The sequence below is a fragment of the Bactrocera neohumeralis genome, chromosome 2 (assembly GCF_024586455.1).
Source record: "Bactrocera neohumeralis isolate Rockhampton chromosome 2, APGP_CSIRO_Bneo_wtdbg2-racon-allhic-juicebox.fasta_v2, whole genome shotgun sequence".
NCBI classification, from domain to species: Eukaryota; Metazoa; Arthropoda; class Insecta; order Diptera; family Tephritidae; genus Bactrocera; species Bactrocera neohumeralis.
The window spans coordinates 8,692,295-8,710,016 of NC_065919.1; the positions used below are offsets into that span (position 1 = coordinate 8,692,295).

Consider the following 17,722-nt stretch of genomic DNA (forward strand, 5'->3'; position numbering starts at 1 on the left):
TTCATTTATGTCTTTGGAAATGTCAATTTCCGGTATACTCACAATACTTATCCTTCGTTTTATCCAACGCTGCCATATCGTAGCAAATATTTGAAATTAATGTTGAACTTATGAAAAGGTTTTGCATAATTTTAGGCTTAATGAACGTACGAGTACACAATAATAGAAAATGTGTCTACATACATATGTATGTATGTATGTACATACATATATTTTATTATTTTAATAAAACACAATTATTTCTCATTTAATAAAGATTTATAAATTAGGGTTTCATAACATGAATCACTTGCTTTGAGGTACACATTTTTTCATTTCAATTAATCACTTTTGATTTTTTTTTATAATAATTTGTTCTATACTATACAAGTATGCATATATGTAAATTATTCTGAAATTATTATATATAATGTAATTATAAAAAAATATTAAAAATTACTACAGGAAAAAAGTGTGCGTCGGCCGGGAATCGAACCCGGATCAACTGCTTGGAAGGCAACTATGCTAACCATTACACCACCGACGCTCCTCAAATAATTCTGTCAAATGTTTCATTAAACAGCAACGTTCCTATCCACATGAAGAATTTTGTACCAAAACCTGAGTAATACCTCGTGAGAAAAATTACTGTATTACAAAAAGAAGAATAAAATTAAAAAAAAAATATTTTTAATTTAAAAATATGTAATTAGATTTTTTGTTGTAAGTAAATTTCGATGCAGAATTAGACACGCCAGAGTAAAGCTAGATTTTAAGGAATTGCGAAAAAATACAACTTCTCGTAGCGAGTGAAAAAGTAAAAGCCCTCGGTACAATTTTTTTATTAAGTAAAATATTGTTTTTTAATTAAATGCATTTGTACAATACTATTACAAAGCATTTTAGAAAATGTTAACAGTGTGTGTTCATTGAACATTGAATGGAAATATTTAGAAAAAGTGTTTTAGGCAAGATAAAATATGACTCCTAAAATCTTTATACAATATAATTGTTGAGGCGCTTACGAATGATATATAAAGCTATTGAAGTGACGCATTATCGCAGCTGATATCATTAGAGCAAATCTTGTCTGCATTCATTAAATTAGCAGGAATCAAATTTAGTTGAGCCAGTTCAGCGCTAAAAGGAAGGGGACGTTGTGGCCATACGCGTCGCTGTAACAATCTCTGTCCTTCCAACAACTGTCTTTGCAAGCTGGCAATCATTGGATAAATATTTTGCTCAACAAATTCGACGACGGTGTACTAAGGAATGCGAGATGTGTATATAAAACATGTACATATTTTCATTTCAACTTTGTATACCTCATCAAACACATCAAACATAACCTCGTATGCTTCTCTAGCCATGGCACTTAACTCATTAATGTAGAGCGGAGTATTGTGAGTCACTTCGTATACACGTGAGGGCGAGGAGAAATTATGACGCACGTTATATTCGGACATCCAGGCACTACGGTCCTGTGTATGCAACAAATAATTCTGCAACTCCGATAACTTTTCAAATAGACGCAACGCAAATTTATAGACCATGCTGCCAGGATATGAACAGGCAGAGAATAGCTGACTATGGTGTGAGTTCGGGTGGAGCTCTATCCACGGATGTCCAGACCGCCTAAAATTTAAACGTAAACTTCATTGAAAAGAAGAACAAAAATTATTATAGCATATGTTAATTTTACCCACCGACTATCCGGATGGAACGCACACTCCAGTACGCGCAATATATCGTTCTCCTTTGGATTTGTAACGAAATAACCTTTCGATACAGTAGACAGCGAGGTGATTAAGCTGGGTATACCAACTGGAAACAATTCGCATAACACTGCGAAGTGGTCGTAACGCTGCCATCCTGTTAATGCTAGACCGCGAATACCTTTAGAGAAACTGTACACAACAGACATAAAACAGTTTTACATAAAAAATATTTTGCGTTTACCGTCCACTCTCTTTCGCAATGACCGCTAACCATCTCAGATTATTTTCTAAATGACGTTGCAGTGGCGGTATCATTAAACTCTCGCCAAATGCGCCTTTAAAAGCAGATGCCGTCCAAATAGTTGGAAACACTTTTGCGTACATGTCCCATAATTGAGGCTGAATGAATCTGTAAATATCATTGGCATATACCCAAACCATCGGCTCGACGTAGCTACCAATGTGAGCATGCTGCATTTCGCTTAGCATCATGTCGCGTAGCATATCATCCCAGATAACCACCTGGAGTTGAGGCCATCGAGTTCTTACGAAATTAGAAATAGTGGTGACATGGGTGAGAAAAATTTCGTGGCGGCTATGTTGTCGACAACGCATACACTCGCCCATACGCAACACTTCATCACAGCCAATATGGATATGTGTAAACGCGGTGGAGTGTGGTGATGCTTCACCAGCTGATGTACTGCTACTGTTCTTGACCGCATCGGCTATACTTAGATGAAACTCTATAATTTGAGTCAACATATTCTGTATAAATATGATAGAATCATCTTGACTTGGGCATAAAGACTGTGGGATTTCGCGTATTTCACGCAAGTTTTCGAACTCTTGCAGTTTCAAAGCGAACTCAATATGTCCAAATGTTTGTACCAGAGGCATAATAGATAAGCCATGCAGTACAACGCTTGTCAGAAAGTCCTTTAATTTAAAAAATAACAATCAAGGTACTGAACTTACCAACACATAAACAAATACGTTGAAGAATTGTAAATCACCTTCAATTCTTCCACCTTATAAGCATTTTTAGCTGGTAAAGCCTGTAAAATTCCAGTGTACGGAAACATATCTTCGTACTCAATTAGCAGCCCAGTAGCACCTAATGTTTTCAGCATCGGCAACAGTCGTTTTAAAAAACAAAGCTAAAACAACAAAAATGAGTAATGCACTTCTACGTTTTTATTTGGAGAAAGGTAAACCTTTGGCGGCGCACCCTTCAAATCTAGATGCACGAGGCGCTCATTAGGTGGGCGAGGTCCACTCGGTCCGATGCCCGCAATAGTTGGCACGCCCAATCGTAACAATTCATGCTCATATTGTGTCTGTCGCTCAGCTGATGTAAGCAGGCGTTCATAGTCCATGCTGTTCTGTATCTCCGCCATACCGGCGTTACGCACACGTTGCTGGTTCTCAAGTATTTTGAGACGTTCGTCTTCGAAGAGATAGTTGGCACCAAACACGGCAATTTTTTTGTGACGCGACCCCAATAAAAGTGGCTGATCTGTGGTCTCTAGCAGGCCAATTGAAGGCGGACTTTTAGTTGGTTTGACGAAGCGAACTATGCCGGAGTTTTTGCCGGTATGCGCTGCTGCTGGCACAGGTATGCCACCAGTTGGGCGGCGTGCTTGCAGCAACTTGTGATTGACACTAGACGAAGTGTTCTGCTGCTTTTGTTGATAGCGTAAAATACGATTGGCTTGCGAGATTAATTTTTGCAGAAAATACACGTGCTTTTGTGGATTATCAGTTTGTATAAGATGCTAAACAAAGTTAAATATTAACTGATGTTAATAACGATATCAGCAATCTAACATTAATTTCACCATCTATTTGAACATCTCTGCTGTTATAAATGAAAAATACCCAAGTCCAAAGGGCAAACAGCACTAGACTTGAAACGATTAGAATGCCACTGAGTTTACGACGCCAGAGCAAAATAAGGCAATTGGATTGCATCTAGAAATATAATATGTACAAATATATTATATATTTACTATATACAAGGTGCGTTCCAAAGTAAACAGGACTTAAAAAAAACAGAACAAATGGTTTTTACGGCAAAATCAATTTATTTTATTCAAAATGCTTCAATACAGCTTTTTGCAAGGTCCAAAATCATGTCGAACGAGTATTTTAGCTCGTTGGCCGGTATGGCAGCTAGTATGCCGGTGCAAGCCTTTTGAATGGCCTCTGAGCATAACTCTTTCCTTTCAGCGGCAAATGCATTTTTCCGAAAAGAAAGAAGTCGCACGGTTCCATATCAGGTGAATACGGGGGGTGGTTAATGGTTAAAATATGATTTTTGGTCAAACAATCGGTCACAAGCGTCGATCGATCTGAGCAATTTTTGGTCGGCAGTTAATTTGTGCGGAACAAACCGTGCACACACCTTTCGTAAGCCCCATGTTCGGTCAAAATGCGATAAATCGATGTTTTGGAGATGTTCAATACCATTTCCATGAATTTCAATGATGATTTCGGCTGATTTTTGATGAATTCACGCACAGTTTCGATGGAATTTCCGGTGATCACGGATTTTGATTGGCCCACATGTTGATCGTCATTTATGTCCTCACGACCACTTTGAAAACGTTGAAACCACTCGTGCACTCTGCTACGGAATAGGCAATCATCGCCATAAATCAATTGAAACGTTTCGGTAAAAGTTTTACCAATTTTAAAGCAAAATTTAATGTTGGCCCTTTGTTCGAAGCTCATTTTCGCACCAATAACACAAACATACGGACACTTAAAACGCAATAACTTCACTTCCAATCAATGAAATGTCATGAAATTCAAATCACTGGACAATCGATAAAGATAGCAGATTCTAACGCACCATCGACATATAGATGGCGCCACCAGGGGGCGCTAGATTTAAAAAGTCTTGTTTACTTTGGAACCCACCTTGTATTATCTAAATTACCTGTTGCATAACTTATTTCTAAATTCGTGCATTAGTTTAAATACATTTACTTTTGTTTTATTTAATATTTGCTCATTTCTATATTTTTTTATAGAAAATAGTATTGTATATATATACCTAACTACAAGTAATTAATTTGTTTACGTAATTGCTTCCTACTTGTACAAACTAAATAAATCCTCTGCCAGCTTAACGACCTTGACTACACCTAGCTCAATAATCATATTTATAAGTGTTTAACTTGGTTTATTTTCGCGCTTAATAACCTTATTACTGCTTTTTTATGCCTCTCTGTCCTCGGTACAGTTGTTTACCCCGCGGTGTAGTTTTAGGCTACCAAGAGTACCAAATGAGGTAATGGTGTTCGCTCTGTTTCCCCTCACAAGTGGTAGCTGCTGCCACAAGCAGTCGCAGGAAGCTGCGTTTTATAAAGCATGTTAAAAAGAACCTGCCCCAACACGGCATTGAGGCCAACAAGTAGCCTCAAGGGTCTGCACAGCTTGTGAGCACTGGAAACTATATACCTACATACTATATGCATGTATATACATACTTATTACATACGTATATATAGGTACTAATATATATGTAAAGAAAGAAAAATTCATGCAGCCGGTCGACAGAAAGCGCGGAGTTCTGGCATCCAGCAAAATAGCAAAATATAGAGGTGTAGGTGTAGAGTGTTGTTCGATAAGAACGAATCACACGTTCGTGCATGAAGCACACCTATTTATAAAAATGATTTATCTTCCTCAAAAACTGAAATTACATTGGTTTGTTGGTTTATAAACTTCAAGTAACTCAGTTCAAGCTGTTTCGGTGGCAAACCAGAAATATACATTTACATTTAAATATATTTCTTATAAATACTAACTATTTCAATTATACATATTTCGTGTGATGAACAGTTATTCCTTGCTACATGTAAGTTTATATTTTTTTAACGGCTGCACAATTTTACTACAGACTCAAGGTACTTAGTTTCATTTCCTTGAAGCTCTTGCCAATTTATACGAGTACTACTGTATATTCAGCGCGTCAGATGAAACCACTTGAGCTTAGTGTTTTGTTTAAATACAAGTATATCTGGCGGCGCTATGTAATGAATATACGCCTGTACATTAGGGTGGTGATTTACTAGAAATTTTACAATTCAGTAAAAAAATAATTTTCCCATAGCGGATAATATACAGCTTTATATATTGGAAGAGTTCACGGCATGTTTAAGATATCATCAATATTTACTGAATAGAGCATAATTCGCTACAGAGAAACATCTGAAATCGTAAATTTTATCGTATGTTTTAGTGATTACAGTCTGAAATGCCCTCTTTCACAGAAAATGCACACACATATGTATACCATTTGATCACATTTGACTCGAATTTATATCAATAAGCTGTTTGTTTCCGACACGAAGAGTATGTAGAAAAAGTTAAAGAAATTGTACTTGACAAACATCGTGAAAATATAATTAAATACCTTGTTTGGCTACCCTAATTATACACAGGCATATGTAAGGGGTGCGTAAAAATGTACGCGTGTAGTAAAGTGTTGACAACCTAAAAAAAAATCAAATCGACAGCTGACAGTTTAGGCTTAGTAAAAATGGAGCATTCCACGATAGAACAACGTGTCTTCATTACTGAATAATTTCTAGAAATTAATGAAAACTTGGCGGCCGCAGTTCGAAATGCATCCACAACGTCACTGTTTGGCGTGAATTTAATTTAACACCACTAGATTTCTTTGTAAGCAGTTCACGACTTCCGGTCTTAGACCAAGTATCCTCTGGGTGGCCTAAAAACATTCGTTTGAAGTCGAGCTAAAGTGAGGAGGCATCTCTCCTCAGGGCTATGCGCTAGGTTTGGAACCCGCCACGAAAACTACACCTCCAATGAATAAGGTCACACCAGCATCGGATAAGAGACGCCCTTTTCATGAGGATATTAAGAATAACGATGTAAGGGCATGCACCTGGAATCTCCGGTCCCTTAATTGGGAAGTTACCGCTGCCCAGGACCAGGACCGCTGAAGGACCGCCGTCCAAGAAGTGCGATGGGCGGGACAAGGACTGACGTATTTACAGCGGTGCCCATATAAAGTAGCGCAAATGCGGTGTGGGATTCGTGGTGGGAGAGAGACTCCGTCGCCGAGTCCGGGCATTTACCCCAGTGGATGAAAGTCTAGCCACAATCCGCATCAATGCGAAGTTCCTCAACATATCGCTCATTTGCGCCCACGCCCTGCGTCGTCGTCCTTGGCGACTTTAACGTCAGGGTGGGCAAAGAAGGTATCTTCGGCACAATGGTCGATAAATTCCGCCTACATATGGGTTGAGGCTGATCGACGTGTCCCGAAATATGGTTATCCTATCTCCAGCATAAGAAAATAAATAACAACGTGCCGTTAGTTCTGCTTTCTTCAAGTTGGACAAAGAAGCGAAGAAATTATGCAGAATAGTCATGGAAAATACCGACAAACGAGTGAGTATATGTACGCAAAGTCGTTGGAGCCATTTGCCCGACATACATACATAAATAACCCTATACTTTATGATTTAATAAAACAAATTGCAATCAAAAGATTAAAAACTCTCTATTTAATTCCAATCTTGCGTTAATTTTGGGACACCCTTTACATCTACATAAAGTCATGTGCATATGCTTGTGAAGTTTTTGAGTAAATGTTGAGATGATGACGAATAGCTTGGGTGGCTTTCACCATTGTTTACTTTGCCCCTGATGTGGAGCAGAGACAACGGCGGATGCTTGTTGTTGCAGCGCCTGTTACCAATGTAAAACCACAATGCCACATTCCTATATAAAGACGATGGATGCCGTCATCACATGGTTAATAAAATGTGTGTATAGCACCATAATGCACTCGCAAGTATGTGTATGTGTACATGTACTGAGGTATGCTGCATCATGCACAACGCGGTGCGTGAAATGTGAACCGACACCATCGCATTCCGTACATCCATGTTTGAAAAGTTACGTTAGGCTGTAGATTCTTGTGTACTTTTTATCATTTTATGCGCTGGAAACGTGTATAATGAGTGGTAAATGCACTTCGTCTTTAGTCGCGTCGCACAAATTGTTGCAACAAAGAATAAAGACTTTTTTCATAAGTAAAAGGGGCGTATATTCTATGGCGAATAAATGAGAATACTTCTAAGCCAAAAGCTGGGCCTTTGAAAAAAATATAGAAGCAAAGTGAAGTGACAACATTGAAGTATTACTGAAGATAGTCAAATGACAGTATGAAAAGAATCAAACCTTCTAAAAGGAATTTCTGATACAGAACGTTTTGCTGTCCAATAATAATTAAAGCTTACCCTAATGAAAATAAAAAGCAGAGAAGAAAGCACTACATATGTATGTCCGAAGAATAAAATTCATTTATTTGACACTTGAAATGTTTGCAGCTTCATGGAATGTATACCATAACCATTTCGCCTCAGCATCTCAACGTTCAGTTGGATAATGAATAGGACATAAATACGCATGCAATTGAATCCTCGCAAATTTGTTGTAATGGAACGAGCACAAAGTAAAACGTGTACAACGCGAGCGAGCAAATGTCACTCTCAATTGAAACTGATTGCTTATGTCAAATCCATTTAGCCGAGCAAACAGATAATCCGCGTACAGGTTTTAAGCTGGTGCATCAACACGCTCCAATAAACAGCCACTACATTAACGAATGCAAAATTTAAGGCATTTAAACTGTGTTTATACTGGGAAAATTTGGTGGCTCTTTATCAGAAATATCTCTTTAGGTAGTGTATTCCATTGAGCAACTCAGTTCGAGAATTGTCTGATATTCCATTTTATTGCTTGACGAAGTAAATTTCTTGCACGCTTGCTTTAGGAATTGAACAGAATACTAATTTTGTTGCAGTAAACTGCCCAAATAAGAATACAAAGCTGGCTTTACAAACGTAATAATAATAAATATTATAACAATCCAAATCAGACCTGATTTGCTGTACTTATAGTATGTCTTAAGTTACCGCGCCTAATGGTGCCTTGTCGTCTGATTGAGTTGCCAACTCTGCAGCTGTCAAGTGAGTTTGGCGCAGATGTATATTAAATACAATAGTCCATATCCTTCAGTATGCATCCTTAGAAATGGTTTGTAAGTCACTATTCGTTGCGAGGTAACACAATAAAAATGTAACATTGATTTGTAAGACATTCATTCATAGTATCCCTAGCTCAACACATCTTCGTTACGCTCAGACAGTTTTGCAATTGCACATACGAGTATTGGTACAACTATGCGTATAAGTAATCTTTGCCAACCAAGTAGTGTAGTGCTAACTTTTTTGCTGAAACGGAGCTATATTGTGGGAAGCCACGTCAAGACATTTATTTATATCACATTCCTAACTTTTTGTCCATAACCGAACATAACATAACATATAATAATAGAGACTTTTACATATAAGCACATGTAAAGGCATGAGTACCCAGGTATATAAAAAGAAGAAAAAAATTAACTACTGCTGCACCGAAGCAAAAATAGTAAGACTGTTCATAATTTTAAAATTCATAATTTATTCTTCAAAATCCATATCGTCCCCCTCAAAGTAATCCCATTTGGCCACAATCCAATTGCTAAAGTCAATTTCCGGAATAGCCTTCAATGCGCGTAGCGATCACGCTAATGTCTTCAATTGACTCAAGACGGTTTCCACGGAGCATTCGTTTGAGTTGACTGAATAGCCGGAAGTCACACGGAACTTCGGCTCACCTTTGCCACGATATTCGGTCGATTAATCGCATGTTTTGGTGTTGTAAGCATAGATCCAAGACTCATCGCCAGTAATAGTACGTTTCTTGACACCGTGGTAGTCGGGAAGCATTGTTTCACAGACGTTAACACGACGCTGTTTTTCAAAAAAATTTTGTGATTTTGGAACCAATCGAGCTTTCCGATATTCCAAAGATGCCAGTAAAGTCTCGGACTGTTATTCCTCGATTCTCAAGCAGCATTTTCTTTATTTTATTGAAGTGTTGGTCTGCTTTTGATGTTGATGGCCGTTCTGGTTCGTTGCCAACGCAATCTCGACCTTTCAATAATTTGTACCAATAAAAAACACTTGCTCGAGACAAACAATTATCACCGAAGCCTTTTTCCAACACTCTGAACGTTTCGGCAACAGAAATTTCATTAAAATTTAATGAAACTTCTTTGTTGAATAATTTTACAGTAAACACGGATAATTATTTTGATGTGACATTTGGCATAGATGTCACTGACAGTCATACCAACATATGTAGAAAAAAAAATTTCGGCGGAAAATTTAAATTAAAGTCTTATTTTTCGCCCATAGTAGTATTTTATTGTAAAAAAGTTCTAAAAATAAAAATCGCAGCAATCACTGAAATTTCAAGGGAAATTCTGGCCGAGTAGTTATTAAAATATGCGAATTCAATTGTCTAATTTTTATACCGTTTGTAAGATAGGTCTCTGTATTAATAGTATACTCCTGTCACATGTTGCTACAAAGTTTAATAGTTTTGTTCACCCAAAGGTTATTTGTATTACCTCAAACTAATCGAGATAAATATAGGATTATATAAATAAATGATGGAGATGAAGAGGCAAGTTGAAATCCCGGTGACTGTCTGTCTGTCCGTCTGTGGAAGCGATAACTTGAGTAAGAATTAAGATATCCTAATGAAACTTGATATACGTGTTCCTTGGCAAACCATAAAAAGGAGTTCTTAGACGGGCGTGGCCTCGCCTTCTAAAAGGTTTAATGCACACAACTCCTAAACCACTAAAGATGCAATAACTAGATTTAGTCAAGACATATCCTTTAAGCACCCCTACTAACAATGTAAAAATGAATGAAATCGGATTATAATCTCGCTCACTCCTCATATAACCACTAAAAGCGTGATAAATCAGTAAATTTTGCACCCGAGATAGTACGAGAGGGCTTTATAGGATCGGGTGTCAAAATAAGACGATAGGCATTTCGCCGCCCATATTTAGGTAAAATCCAACCGAATTTGCATTCTTTCGACATTCCTATTTTACAGTGCGAAAATGGACGAAATCGAACTACAACCACGCCTACTTCCCATATAACACAATTTTTAATTCAAACTGACTCTTTCACTTTCCTTTATGAAAATCAAACACTAAGAAATGTATCAAGATAAAACTTTGCACGAAAAGTGCCTCTGAGATGTACCACCTTATGACTAAAAATGATCTCATTTGAGAGTTATGTTTCCCAGTCTTTGGTCCTGACAAGTTCCAAGAACATGATAAGTGCGGTTTGACGTCTAACTTAGTCTTTCCATACTTGTTTTTTTTTTATTTTCTCGATTTTTCGGCGACTTTTGATGCGAGAATGAAATTATATGTAGTATGATTGCGTCTCATGTGGCCATTATTTATTTAAAAATTAATTAATCGTGATGCTATATTGTATTAAATTTTATGACGCAAAGATTCGCAGGCACTATGCAGACGAAATTATGTAGAATTTTAAAATAAGCCCAAAGGATAAGTATAATGGAGCATATGTGTAAAAGATTGTATTAATAGTTAGAAGCGTAAGGAGGGGAATCACTTAAAAATTTACGAACTGAATCAACCACTCTTGCCCGCCACAAAATTACGGAACTGTAGTACACAGAACATCCGTTCGGTCTACGCTTCGCTTACGTGCAAGTTCGCCCACTTTCGTAAGCAACGCCATCACGCTAAAGTAGCAGCGTTTACTATTATATGGCTCAGGACCGAATGCGGAGAGTAGATGCTGTTTTCCATGACGTAGCATGTTTGGCATCAACCACCTTTACCTTTACTTTTGTCTCTCGCATTCGAAATTTCGGTCACTCGCAAATTTGCGACGTTGTTGTTATAATTACTTGAAATTATCGCTGAAAATATTTTAATATGAATTATGATTATAATTTCGTTGGAGCATTATCATTTTGGAGAATGCATCTAGCAATGTAAATCATAAATATAATATATTTACAGTTAAAAGTCAAATTTAACTCACGAATTTTTAGTATTATTTAATTGGTATAATATTATTAATAAAAGTTACTATGAATTATTTCATCTTAAAGAATTTTTTTGTTACTTTTAGAAGGTAGCGAGGGACAATTTTCCAGACCAAGAACTGAAAATTGAAGAGAAATATATTCTTACAGTTTTCTCGCCAATATTCTCCCCTTGTTGTCTTTTATTTATGACCTAGTTGTGGAAAGAAAAGCTTCTGCATTTGAAAAATGCTGCAAAATGCAGTGTTGACCTACAAAATCATGATTTATATGACTGTAAAGCGTTTACCCTCCTCCCAACAACAAACCGATTGCCAATTTGTGTGCCAGCTTGTTAAAGTGACAATTTATGATTTGCATATAATTTATATTTGCAACGATTGTCTTCTTTATTGGTGTTTGCTTACAATTTATTTGCTATTACAATTTGGATTTCATGATCCATCCATGGTTTATCCATCAGCTCATCGGTAGATTTTCTCTATTAGTTATTTTTTACTTAAATACATGTTTAGACTTTCCTCACATCTTGCAAAATCTTCAAGGAGCACACTTAGTATCAAATTAAAATAAAATATTTTTCTCATCCTTTGATAGGTTATACCTTTAAAATACCATACCTAATACGCCATTTTGTCAATTTTTGATTCTTTTCGACTTTAGGGCATTGTACGGACTAGATCTTTCAGTGAAATTTTGTTAGAAGTTTTATCCACGGAGCAGACCGGAATTACTACAGCGGTGGAGGATCGCCACAGATAATGTGTAAATGGAAAAACATTTAATTGTGTCTTCAAAAATTTTTCCGTGTATTATTAAAATGCACAAATATTATCAAAAATTTTTGAAATTTTTTTTATTTCCTAAAAATCGCTATCACACTAGAAAACTATGAATTTTCTAACACACTATATATACTTATAGGCTAACGGTATAAATTATATACATAAACGGGAAGTGTCGCTGTCATTGAAATATTTATAAATAGGTATATCATACGCCCTGGTGCACAATAATATTGACTACACCACTGTCAATCACGTTTTTATATATTCCAGATAGTAATGTAACTTACATTATATTACCTAAATCATTTTATATATTACAATAACTATTGTCTTCATTCTACGAGAGGAGCTGGAGTTTTATTCAAATATTTTTTTTTTTTTTTGCAATAACAAATTAACCAATTTTTTAGCAAAAAGTATTATAAAAACTAAAAAAAATTAAATTTTGAAAAACTTTATCGGACTTTACTAAGGAAAACTAATATATAACGAATGGATAATTGAATTTTTGATTTAGGATGATATATCACCAGGTTAAGAGAGGCACCGCAACTCTACTTTTTTCAAGATACATTCGAATAATTTCTGTCATTTCCGTACTTTTATACACCCAACAGGCCACAAATTTGTAACACCCAGAGGGAAACGAAATATCGCAGACCCTATTAAGTATACATATATGTACATATACAAAGTCGGTTTGCCCGTCTGTCCATCTGTGTATACGTGAACAAGTTCCTCAGTTTTTGAGATATCGATCTGAAATTTTGCACACGTCTTTTTCTCACCAAGATGCTGTTCATTTGTCGGAACCGCTTATATCAGATAACTATAATATATAGCTGACATACAAACGGACCGATCAAACTTAAGTCCTTGTATGGGACAACTTTTAATTTGACAAGGTATTTTTACGAAATCGGGCTTTTTTATAATTTCCGAACATATTATTCAGATCAGACCACTATAGCACATAAATTTACCGATCAAAATCAAGATTGTTTATGTTATAAAAAAGCACCCGTGAAGGGTAGTATAGTTTCTGTGCAAACCTTGTTAACGTTTTTTTTGTTTGATATTTCTTCATAAAAATTTTTAACTGTGCCATCACAAAAAATTCACCAAATAAGCATTAAATTAAAGAAATAAGTATATAAATTGGCTCCAACACACATCTAAGTAAATTTTTATATTATAAGTGCCACAAAAGCTTTGTTTACCGTTATTTATTGAAGTGCATCCGTTGACGTATTATTTGTCTTTCACTAAGAATTTTGCTTTAAATTATCACATTTTTAAGCGCCGATTATTATATTTCATTATTATTAAAACATAAATACGAGTGCAAACATACTTCTTCTGAAAACAAACATGTATGTATGAATTCACGCACAAAAACTGAACTCGGTCACAGGTTCTCACTTACCAACTTCGCTGTTAACTGATTGCTACTAATTTGCAGGTCCACTAACAGCATAACAACTACCATCACACATCCTTTTAAAAGCAAAAAAAAAGTAGTAGCTTTGAATAAACAGTGTTGCTTTTTACGTAAGACACAATACTAAACGGGTATTCTCACTGCATTAGGATATTTTGATAATTTAATAAAATTATATTTGAAAAGTCGTAATGTAAATACACAATATGAGAAATACATATGTAAATATATTTGGGGAATTAATTGGAAATTTAAATTTAAAACTAAAGATTAATTTTGATCTTTTATCTTTCATTGTACAATGTACGTTCCAAAGTGAACAGGACTTTAAAAAAAAAACAGAACAAATGGTTTTTTTGGCAAAATCAAATTATTTTATTCAAAACAGTCTCCTTCTGCTTCAATACAGCTTTTTGAACGGTCCAAAAGCATGTCAAACGAGTGTTTTAGCTCGTATGCTTATTTAGCCAGTATGCCGGTGCAAGCCTTTTGAATGACTTCTACGTGGCAAATGTATTTTTTCGAAAAGGAAGAAGTCGCACGGTGCCATATCAGGTGAATACGGGGAGTGGTTAATGTTAAAATGTGATTTTTGGTCTAATAATCGGTCACAAGGGTCAATCGTTGAGACGGCGCATTATCGTGCAACAAACGCCAACTTTCATCTTCGCGGAACAAACCGTGCACACAACTTTCGTAACCCCAAATGTTCAGTCAAAATGCGATAAATCGATGTTTTGGAGATGTTCAATTCCATTTCCATGAATTTCAATGATGATTTCGGCTGATTTTTGATGAATTCACGCACAGTTTCGATGGAATTTCCGGTGATCACGGATTTTGATTGGCCCACATGTTGATCGTTATTTATGTCCTCACGACCACTTTGAAAACATTGAAACACTCGTGAACTCTGCTTGGCTTTTTGTTCGAAGCTCATTTTCGCACCGATAACACAAACATACTGACACTTAAAACGCAATAACTTCACCTCCAATCGATGAAATATCATGAAATTCTCACTGGACAATCGATAAAGATAGCAGATTCTAACGCACCAGTCGACACCAGGGGCGCTAGAATCAAAAAGTCCTGTTTACTTTGGAAAGCACCTTGCAGTAGTCGAAGTTCCCACGACAGTCGGGTCCGGAACAGGAACAGACACGGATTTTTGTCAGGCAAGGACTGTCAACTCGGCAGCGTTACTCGAAATTACTTCAATAATGTTTTCTGCTGCAACAACAACAAAGCTATTAGTAACTTTGAAATTATTAAACCTTTACTGACTAACTTCAAAATATTTGTTTTTTTTTTTTAATTTTATTTTGGATATTTTATTTTACAGGGTTTCAGCCTGAACTTTTTAGTGATTCGGATATTGTAAATATTTAACTTTCATAATCACCACATTCTATAGATATGTATTTACCCACAGTTTATAGATTTGCCTATGGAAATGAAAAAAACTTCATTTTCGTAGAAATAAATATTTTTTTATTTCTAATTTATTCGAAAGATAAAAAAAAAACTAATACAAACAATAAAGGATAGAAATAATAAGAAATAAATAAATAAAACGCCGAAATACAATACATACTAAATGTTGGTAACCGTCAGTTACAAAAATTTTTACAACAGAGTAAAATGCAAATGTTCTCATGAGATAAACTCCATAGCGTACGATATGTAGCGGTTACATATCTCTACATAGAAATATTTTTTTATGCAGGATTCCAATCTGTTCATTCCAGTTGATAAACCTAATATACCTAACCCAGTCAACTGTAAAAGTTGGGTAGATGATTTTGGGCACATTCACTCTGAACTCTTGGTACGTTTTGCGGCAGATACTACGCGGCATACTACGCGGGTATGTTCAACCCACCATGCATAAGCACTTTTTCACCACGAGTTAAATGGTATACTCGAACAAAAATTATACATTTTTTTACATAGGCAGGCGGGTTAAATCGGGTGCATAGACGGCTTTAAAGTTGAACGTCAAGTCAGCTGATTTTAGAAACTGACTCAAACAGCGCTCCCGTATTGCTAATTTTTTTCCAAAAATATCACTATTTACCAAAATCTATTATATATACGTTTACAATCTAATTTTTCAGCTAATTAAAAGATGTGAACGTGAATCAAATAAATATAAAATAAGTGTACTATAATATGTAGCTACTGTTTGTTAATATTGAAAACATATAGAAACGAAAACAGTTTCGTTTGGAAGCCCTCAAATTAACTGCATGCAGAATAAACCTCGAGTGGAATATTTGCCGTTTATGTCTATAGGCTTTACCCTAGTAGGATATAAACGAGTAAAAATGAAGAATTTTACTATGTATTTACTCTGACAGAAAATTTCTATGAATGCTTTTGTATGAGCACGGTCAAATCGAAGCGAAACGAAGCAAGGTGAAGCACAATGTTGGTGAACTCTCACTTTTTACGCTTTGCCAAGCAACGGTTTGCTTTTTATTACAGATAAACACTAAAAACAAAGCGTTCATTTTGGCATACCTTCTGCTTTGTTGTTGAAAGTATGAATTGTCAAGCAAAGCGAGCAAAGTTGTATGTGAATGGTCCATTACGCTCTCAATTTTCCCTTCTATTTATAAAAAGGGCACATAATGAAAGAGCTAACAAATGGAAAGAAGTTTCTAATCCGTTTTTTTTACTTTTATTTCTTGAGATGAAGCTCGCATGTAGCGCCATCTTGTTGAAAAATGAGTCAACATTTAAATGAAATTATTTCTAAATGTCATGAACCAATCTAACGTTTTAAAGAACCTTTTGCAAATTTTAAAAGTTATCAAGCTCTTAAAAAATCACCCGATATTTATAAAAAGGGCACATAATGAAAGAGCTAACAAATGGAAAGAAGTTTCTAATCCTTTTTTTACTTTTATTCGAAAGCTCCGAATTTATGTTGAAAACGTTTTCTAACAGTTGTGAGGAAACAAAGCACACATTTTAAAGAAGATTTGGTGCAATCTTAATAGTATTGAATAAATTTTTGATTTCTGACAAAATATTTGATACCGAACATTTATGGCATCCGTGAAATACTTGTAAACGCATTACTTTGGAGTTTTTTTTTTAAGACAAATCTTAAACTTCAAGCAGTGCACTGGTAATTATTCTGCCGGCTATTTATTTCGTAAATATTACTTGACAACCCTGCAACATGAGCTTTTAAATGAGGCGTCAGACACACTTTGATTTTATTGATTTTATGCGAAACTATTTCATGCACATTTTTATTATTGTGCAATGCATGCTTACAAGGAGAGTACCAAAATTAATTTCATCGATTAATATTAATTTTCATTAAAAATAAAACCACTCACCTAAAAAACACCTCACATGAAATTAACGATTAAAACAAACTATCGAAAATGCAGCACTTGTTATGAGAGAGCGTGAGAAAAACACTCCCAAGTAAAAAGGAGAGAAGTTCGTAAAACCATAAACTCGGAAGAGGGAATTGAATATTTATTATTTGGACGAAGAAATGAAAGCGGCGGGAGCATCTGAAAAGCAAAGCGGAGTATCTTGCATAAAAAAATGGATGAAAAGGATGAAATTGTAATTCAAGTGTGAACTGTTCAGAATAATAAGAGTTAGAGAGAGATGACACCTATATACAAAGAGGGGAGTAATATGGTTCCTATTGAAATGTAAAGGAAAAGATGCCTGGTGCTAAGGTAAAAGTTTAGTGTCAAAGCAACTGAGTTGCCAAAAGTTTCTGAGTTAAAATTATAAATGGCGTAATTATCATAATGTTTACAACTCAAAAAACTTTT

General features: G+C 35.6%; 1 protein-coding gene and 1 non-coding gene across 3 annotated transcripts; both read right to left on the reverse strand.

Moving 5' to 3' along the window:
* Nucleotides 1–454: 454 nt before the first annotated feature.
* On the reverse strand, nucleotides 455–526 carry Trnag-ucc (transfer RNA glycine (anticodon UCC)). The gene has a single exon. It is a non-coding gene; the product is annotated as a tRNA-Gly (tRNA).
* A 256-nt stretch (nucleotides 527–782) lies between these two features.
* Nucleotides 783–17,410, reverse strand: LOC126755249 (hexosaminidase D). 2 transcript variants are annotated; one of them, XM_050467802.1, is made up of 8 exons: nucleotides 17,267–17,410; nucleotides 3,528–3,671; nucleotides 2,915–3,475; nucleotides 2,714–2,857; nucleotides 1,939–2,636; nucleotides 1,686–1,886; nucleotides 1,305–1,614; nucleotides 783–1,244 (listed from the first exon to the last, which is right to left on the reverse strand). In XM_050467802.1, exons 2-8 carry the CDS (start codon nucleotides 3,669–3,671, stop codon nucleotides 1,020–1,022), a joined length of 2,283 nt encoding a protein of 760 aa, XP_050323759.1. In that variant the 5' UTR covers nucleotides 17,267–17,410; the 3' UTR covers nucleotides 783–1,019. The 2 variants fall into 2 exon arrangements, with proteins under 2 accessions (XP_050323759.1, XP_050323675.1); XM_050467718.1 differs by lacking the exon at nucleotides 17,267–17,410 and adding an exon at nucleotides 13,690–13,916.
* Nucleotides 17,411–17,722: the final 312 nt, after the last annotated feature.

Bases quoted from the DNA above. Each gene is read 5' to 3' on its own strand.
- LOC126755249 (XM_050467802.1), bottom strand. From the start codon at position 3,671: ATGCAATCCAATTGCCTTATTTTGCTCTGGCGTCGTAAACTCAGTGGC. The intron at 2,637-2,713 runs GTGATTTACAAT...TTTAAATTAAAG, and splicing joins ATAAGGTGGAAGAATTGAAG to GACTTTCTGACAAGCGTTGT. The intron at 1,887-1,938 runs GTAAACGCAAAA...TGTTGTGTACAG, and splicing joins ATTGCGAAAGAGAGTGGACG to TTTCTCTAAAGGTATTCGCG.